The sequence below is a fragment of the Agrilus planipennis genome, unplaced genomic scaffold (genome assembly GCF_000699045.2).
Source record: "Agrilus planipennis isolate EAB-ADULT unplaced genomic scaffold, Apla_2.0 scaffold21, whole genome shotgun sequence".
Classification (NCBI taxonomy): Eukaryota; Metazoa; Arthropoda; class Insecta; order Coleoptera; family Buprestidae; genus Agrilus; species Agrilus planipennis.
The window spans coordinates 1,811,962-1,819,552 of NW_020439030.1; the positions used below are offsets into that span (position 1 = coordinate 1,811,962).

Here is a 7,591-nt window from a genome sequence, read left to right on the forward strand (position 1 = left end):
CTGTATTTTTTCCCTTCAAAAAGCAATATTTTTCAACACGCGAAATTCCTTTTTATCCATTTTTTTCACAATAACAAAAGTTGCTTCACTAAAAATGCTATAATTCACAAACTAATGATCCGACAGCCGTCAAATTTATAGACGCGTCTTTTGAAGGTTAGGACTAACTGAAAATCATATGGATTTAGTTCTGGTGCCGCCATCTATGTGTCAGGCCGGGGACTTTTCAATTGACCCTAGTATACATCGAAGACGCGATCAACATCATTAAAGACAGTACAACTGTAGGGATAGATATACGGGGGCAAAAGATTAGTATGCTTAGATTAGCAGATAACGACTTACAACAAGACATTATTATAAAGTAATAAACAATAAAGTAAAGTTTGTTTCACCATAACATTGGGTTTTCTAGGTGAAGATATTCCAAAGAAGCCAATTAATAGTTGGTTAATACATACATTATGTATTATAATAGAAAAATAATATTGATTTTTCTTCTCTTAGAATTAGCGTTTATACGAATTGTATTTCTACTAGATTTAGTTTCCATGCAAGACAATTGCAAAACAATTCACTTAGTTCCGTTAGCATTCGCGTTTGCAAAACCAATTTAAATTGTAACGAATACAGTTTACATGTTGTTAAATGATGCATTTATGCTGAAATTTCCAGCTGTTAAGTTTGATTTACTTCTGTCGTTTGTTACGTGAGCTCCGGGAATTTTCGTATTAAACTACACCGCATGATTGTTTAGGAACATGATAAATTGATATTGAAACCAACAACTTGTCCGCAGTATTAGCTATAAAACAGGATATCACAATAAATCTCAATTTTAATAGAAGTGCAACAAAGTGCATAAAAAATAAATAAACGTTTTTACAACTCTGTTCATCTTTTTCCATTTCCAGCGGCGCGCGTACAAACAGGGGTTAATAATGCTGTTATAATATTTAAATGCATTATTTATTACCATATTTCTACCGAAATTACGATAATTTTCCTGGTTTCCAGGAACAAATGGTTAACGATTCCTTCCGGGTAAGAAATCACCTTTATAAAATACTACAAATGGCGCAGTAAACGCCATCTGGAGCACGATGCAACATTTTAGGATTACGTATGCTCCAACAAGGTCCACTTGTGTGGATATCTACTTGTTGAAAACGAATCCCGGCGTAGCCAACCTCAACGTGATAGGCACGTTAGCTTAATCGAATAAAATAATTCGAAGTGGTCTGTATTCTGTCGAAACTGCTAGACGCGGATCGCGATTTCGATCTTTTTGTATCTCATCAGCTATTCGTTTTCAGCAAGTACATATCAAGTGGATCTTGTTGGAGCATATATAATCCTAAAATATATCATCGTACTACAGATGGCGTTTACTGCGCTGTTTGTAGTATTTTCTAAAACGCACTGTTAAGACAGCAGGTAAAAGTTGGTCTGTGTTCTATCGGAGCTGCCTGCGCCGCGCTGATGAGATCCAAAAAATCGAAATCGCGATCCGCGTCGGGCAGTTTCGACAGAATACAGACCACTTCGAATTATTTTATTCGAAATCACCTTTGCTTACTGCTTTTATCAGTCATCAAGAAAAAAAGTGCGGCACCCCCTTCTGGGAGTTTACTACCTTCGCGTTCAGTTCGACTGATAATTCACCCCGGGAAGAAATGTCGTACTTTCTTCCCTTAGTATGTGATATTATTCTATCCTACTTAAATAGGATTTACATTAATCGTGTATGTCATTTATATAATAGACCAAAAAACTGTAATATGTAATTGCACACTTTTGATATTTGTTCAATTCTATTTAATGTGAAAAGCATGGGAATACAATTTGGGTAAGAAGGGGAATAAAATTTACGTTATTCTATAACATATTGGTCAACATAGATCAGGAAACTAGGACTCGATTAAAACTGGAATCTGGCTCAAGAATTATCCCAGGACGTTGAAATTTCGAATGATCCGGATTTCAAAATCAAACAAACAGATTTTCATGACAAGACATTTCAAGACATATAAATCAAATTCGAATTCAACCTATCTCGCCTATTTCTTATTGAAAGTCCTTTGTTCTCCTATTCTTTCTGATACCTCTTCATTTCTAACCTTCTCTATCCACGGTATCCTCATCATTCGCCTGTAGCACCACATTTCGAACGCTTTTAACCTTTTCTTTTCCACCCGTACAACGCCTCGCTCCAGAGTCCAGATGTACAACTTCAACAATCTTTTTCGAATATCTAAATTGACCGTTCACGAACATAGAAGTGACTTATTTTTATTGAAAATCAGCCACTTCCTATAATTTTCAGTCCCCTATATTTATATTTGTTCTTTCCCTACTTTTTCTTCCCTTGCATACCAGTAGTTTTGTTTTACTTTTATTTATTTTCATACAATACTGTTTTGTCAACACCCCTTCCACTTCATTTAAAGCTATCTCTAATTGCTCCTTGCTAGATGATACTAGTATTATCATTTAAATACTTATAGGTATATAATACGTTAAGGATTTGAGGAGGGTACACCTCTGTTAAAACATTTCTTAACGCAAAGCTTGAGGTGCACCAGTACATACGTTTTATTATAGCAAGTGAAGTACTAACAAACGCTTATTAGTTACATAATAATTTCTAATAAGTAACTATTATTTTACTAGGTACTTTAACTTCATTAATACGCAAATTTTAATGTCAATTATATCATCATCGTCATGAGGTCGTCAGTACTGGTTGGACACGTACCTCCACTCATCTTCGTACTTCCCTAAAACTAGAAAAAAAAAAAAACTTTTGGGTGTTTCATTCCCACCAGCCAGTAATGCTGGTGGGCGGGCAGTNAAAAGCTGTGATTGTTGTATATAAAGACATTCTATAGTACATTTACTATCAGCATTGCACCCGTGCGAAGCATAGTGTACAAACAATACCATTAAACCAATTCCTTAACCCCTATCCCGGTATGTTTGTGTGTTTGAAGAAGTTTCACTTCAGTAGCGTGTTGTATAATTACACGTTGTATTTTTTTTTTTTCGATTCCTTTCAATGTTGCTTATTCGGATTATCTATTTAACTATTAGAAAAAATGTGTATTTTTTTTCAAGTACCTAAATACGTTCGGCTGTTAATAAAAAAGACAAATACTTCTGACTGACCTAACTTTGTTGAGAGTTTGTAATCGCTTTTCGTAACGATCAATTTCTACTTTTCTGCGTTCGATTTTCGAATCTAGGTTGGCTTCGGTTGTGGAGATGTTATTAATTTGCCGTTGGGTTTCGTCGATTTCTGCTGAAACGGCTTCGATTGCTTTTGTTATGCTGTTTTCCACCTCGCTAGGTTCGTACTGGCGATTCATACTAATTTGACGTGCTATCTGTAAACACTCGAATCTTTCAATTTGTCAGTTATAAAGACTTGCGATTATGGAAACCGTTTTCTGTCGTTGCGAGTATCGCGTTGTCACCCTATCCAGAAGCAAAAGCCCGTTAATAGGGCGGTCGGTGTCAATTTCACTTCTGTTTTCGGAAAATACACAAAGGAAATAACATTCTAAATTTCCCTTCTAAAGTAGATTCATAAAATATAGCGAAATAAAGTAATCTGAACTTACAAATTGGATGACAATATCAATTTGTAATTTAGGATGTAAAAAGGGCAGAAATGTAGGACAAAGAATAACGCAGGACCAGACCGTTTTCAAAAGACTAGTGAAAGTGTATGCTTTGAGCATGGCTCCAGACGGATGCGAAAACAGAAAGAAAGTTTTTGAAATTTTTGAATTGAGGCATGAAGGGGTAATTAAAAACATATTGAATGATGATTTAGAATAGATCACTGTTCGCAAAATAAGAGATGAGGAATTTCTGGTATTCGGGATATGCGAAAATTGACTCAGGATTGGAAGGAGTGGAAACGTATTCAACCTAGAGGCGGTTCAACGAGACAATGGACTGAAGACCTTGTAGTGCTGAAGTTGAAGTTCCCGAATATGACTGAATCATGGATTAGGGAGTAATATGTAGGGATAGAGCTCTTAGAAGTTAATTTACGAATGAAAGATTTTAAGGAGTTTATGAAATTTATAATCAAAAATATCCAGAAGTAACAATAGACATTTCGTATCATTAAGGAATCGTCATGAATACATATTTTTCTGAGAAAAGTGGATCAGCGATTGGGATTTAATAAGGGATTGTATTCTAATATAGAACATTAACTATTTATCCCTGTTATCAAACCGTTTTTATTCTTTGTATTTATAGTGAAATTATGTTTTTATTTAAAGATCTGTTAGTACCCGTACTAGTTGAAATAAATCATATCCTCACCCTTAAATCACTTTCCTTTCCAAGAAGATCGAAAAGATTTGCAGCACTAGCAGTTATTTCACTTGCTAGTTGTCTCGCTTGTTTCACTTCATGAGCCTAAAATGGAATCTCATGTAAAACACTAAACAGCCTAAGTCATACATTGTTCATAAGGGGATCTTTTTTAATACATTTAAGAAAATAGTTTTTCAATTTTTAAGTAAAAAGTCAGTCTTTCTAGAGGTATCTCATGAACCAGACAAGACTTGATATGCAATCATAAAATTTTCGAAACATCATATTAGCATATAACGGAAATATGCAGTTTAACATGTACTTATATCTCCAAAAAATAAACCTTTGCTTGTGTCAAAGTGAATACTGAAAATTTTTATTTTGTTTTTCCTACCGTGAGGCGTACCCAGCCTCTAAACAAGTTTAGGTAATATATCATTTTAGGGGTAAAAAATGAAGGATATTCAATATCAATAAAGAAACTGAACATACTCTGTCGGAAATGTCAAAGTCCTTGAACGATATCGAACTTCGTTCTGTGCCGCCATCCTTCCCGTCTAAAGTGGTTACTTGTAATGCCTCGTACAAAAGGCTCGCCACCTTCAATAATTCTTTGACGGCATAGCCATCAGCTTGGTAAAGTCTCTTCGTGTTTAACTTAATGTTCGCCTTTGTAACCTTCACAACAATGCATCGTTTGTTATGTACAGAATGAAATAAGTGGAATCGATTACTAACTTGACGGAAAAACGAGTAATTAAGTAGGAAGAGTCGAAAAACAAAGTCAGTAGAATAGAAAAAAGACACAAGGACCCTTTAAATGCTAATCGAATGCTAATTAAGTGTTCTAATGAGAAATTAAATGCTTCGGGCATTTTTTTTAAATTACTGTTCTATTAGCTTAAAGTTAATTGAATAGAACATCAGCGAAAAAGTAATTATACAATGAAACTATCCTTCTTGGTCATACAGTAATTAAATCCTCATTAAATGCTTTTAAAATCAGCTGCAAATTAAATGGTACTATTAATTTTACAGTTAATAAACAAGTTCGCGACTTGGACAACACGTTAGCAAAAATGGGAACAAGAATAGACTTAAACACGAAAAACCACTGCATTGGTAATATAGTCATTAAATGCTCATTAAAGACTAATTAAATGCCCTTATGATAAATTAAATGCTTTGGGCATTTTTTGAAAAGCCACGGTTCTGTTAGCTTACGATTAAGTGAACAGAACATGAACGAAAAATTGTTTATTGAATCGAATTAGACTTCTTGGTCAGACAGTGGATTAAATGCATATTAGATCCTTTCAAGGCGTTTAGTTACAAATTAAATGCTCTTATTAATTTTACAGTTAATAAACGAGTTCGCGACTTGGACAACACGTTGGCAAAATGGGAGTAAAAACAGGCTCAAACACGAAAAACCAAAACTTTGGTCATGTACTCATTAAAGGCTCATTAAATACTAATTAAGTGCTCTAATGAAAAATTAAACGTTTTAGGAGTTTTTCTCAAAAGCTACTGTTCTGCTAGCTTATGATTAAGTGAACAGAACATGAGCTTAAAAGTGTTTATAGAATGAAACTAGGTCACATAGTAATTAAATGTTTATTAAATGCTTTGCAAACAGGTCAGGTAAGAATTAAATGCAATTATTATTTTTCAAGTAAAAGAGGTTCAAACACTAATCCACTGCTTTGGTCCTATATTGTTTCAAGGCTCATTAAAAACTAATCATTAAGTGGCCTAATAATAAATTAAACTTCCTAACCGTTTTTTGAAAAATATTATAGTTATGATATCTATCAACGTTTTGTATAAATCGCGAAGTCGTTTATTTATTTCAAAAGCATTTCATTCACTACTGCCCTGTTCCGAAAGCATTTATTGAGCATTTACATACAATTTTCATTTTTTAAACAGTTTTTCGCTCATGTTGTGTCCAAATAATCTTAAGCTGGCACTGGCAGAGCAGTATTTCTCCAACATTTGACTTTCATTCAGTCTAATGTCTCCGACAATGATTTTAAAAGTTTGAATGAGTTAAGCCTCAGTAGGTACTCATCTCTTACCATAAAGTTTGCCACATTTTTTATTAGTGTTACCCTTCCTTCTTCGTTTTCAATATCAAAAGGCAATTCAATTTCCGGATCGAATCTTTTAGCCAACCAAACAGCAAGGTCAGCAACTTGCGGAAAATTGGGATGACGAAAACTCTCCATTGATAAAACGTTGGGATACCCCAAAGCCCTTAGCATCTCGTAAAAGTCTAAAATTATAGTACGTTACGTGTTTTGATTGCTACTGCATCTACCAGTATCTTCATTCGCACACATTTTTAAATGAAATCCGTTAGATACCCCAACAATAAACTATAACTACAAAAAAGTGAACTTACTTCTAATATCTCGATAAGACATTATTTATTTCAATGACTATTTGTGTGTATTATTTGTCGAACTCAGTTGAATTAATAAATTAGTTAATATTGTCATCATTTGTTGTCATTCTTATAGCTTAGCAACCCCTTCTTAATGATAAGGTAAAATGGGTGGAATAAAGTTCATCCAAGTGGACCTCTGCGTATGCAACTTTCATTGCACGCGGCGTTATTGGAAGTATAATTTTAATACAGGACCCATAAGGATACCTTCCAGCTTAGTTTTTAAGGTATTTGGACCCGACACAATATCAAAAGAATGGAACATTGTAATGGAAACAATTAAAAAGTCAACATCCAATTTTTGTTTCAGAACTTAATCTTCATCTTTATTTGAAAAGAAGATCATGAGTTCCATTACCGTTTTAATAATATAAAATCACTAACGTATTTTTAAAATAAAACAGCTCTTATTGTATAAGTTTGAAGGTAAAGGATTGATGAGGATGTCGTTTATGATTTTATAAAGAAATAGTCGGAAAGAACCCACAATTTTTAGTATGCTTCCGTTTGTAATTCTTCAAACACATAAAAATAACAATTGTAACTTGAATGTTGTTTATCCCTATTTATTACCTAAAATTTCTCATAAACTGTCGCCAGATATCCTTGGCTTAAGATGACTCTGCTACCAAATTTTTCAGTTTCATGTTTCAATTGGCTTAACATCCCACGCGTCAAAAATCTTAACTAGAATTGTACAGAGGAGGATGGAAAAAAGGGCGGAAGAACTATTAGCGGAAGATCAATTTGGGTTTAGAAGAAATAGAGGAACCCGGGAGGCCATTCTAGCATTAAGGGTAGCAA

General features: G+C 34.1%; 1 protein-coding gene across 1 annotated transcript; it reads right to left on the bottom strand.

The window, feature by feature from the left end:
- Positions 1-3,137: 3,137 nt before the first annotated feature.
- LOC112905010 (clusterin-associated protein 1-like) lies at positions 3,138-6,832 on the bottom strand. Its single transcript, XM_025976503.1, has 5 exons — positions 6,743-6,832; positions 6,417-6,613; positions 4,828-5,013; positions 4,342-4,437; positions 3,138-3,386 (listed from the first exon to the last, which is right to left on the bottom strand). The coding sequence occupies exons 1-5, from the start codon at positions 6,762-6,764 to the stop codon at positions 3,138-3,140; spliced, it is 750 nt and encodes a 249-aa protein (XP_025832288.1). The 5' UTR covers positions 6,765-6,832.
- Between the last annotated feature and the right edge of the window lie 759 nt (positions 6,833-7,591).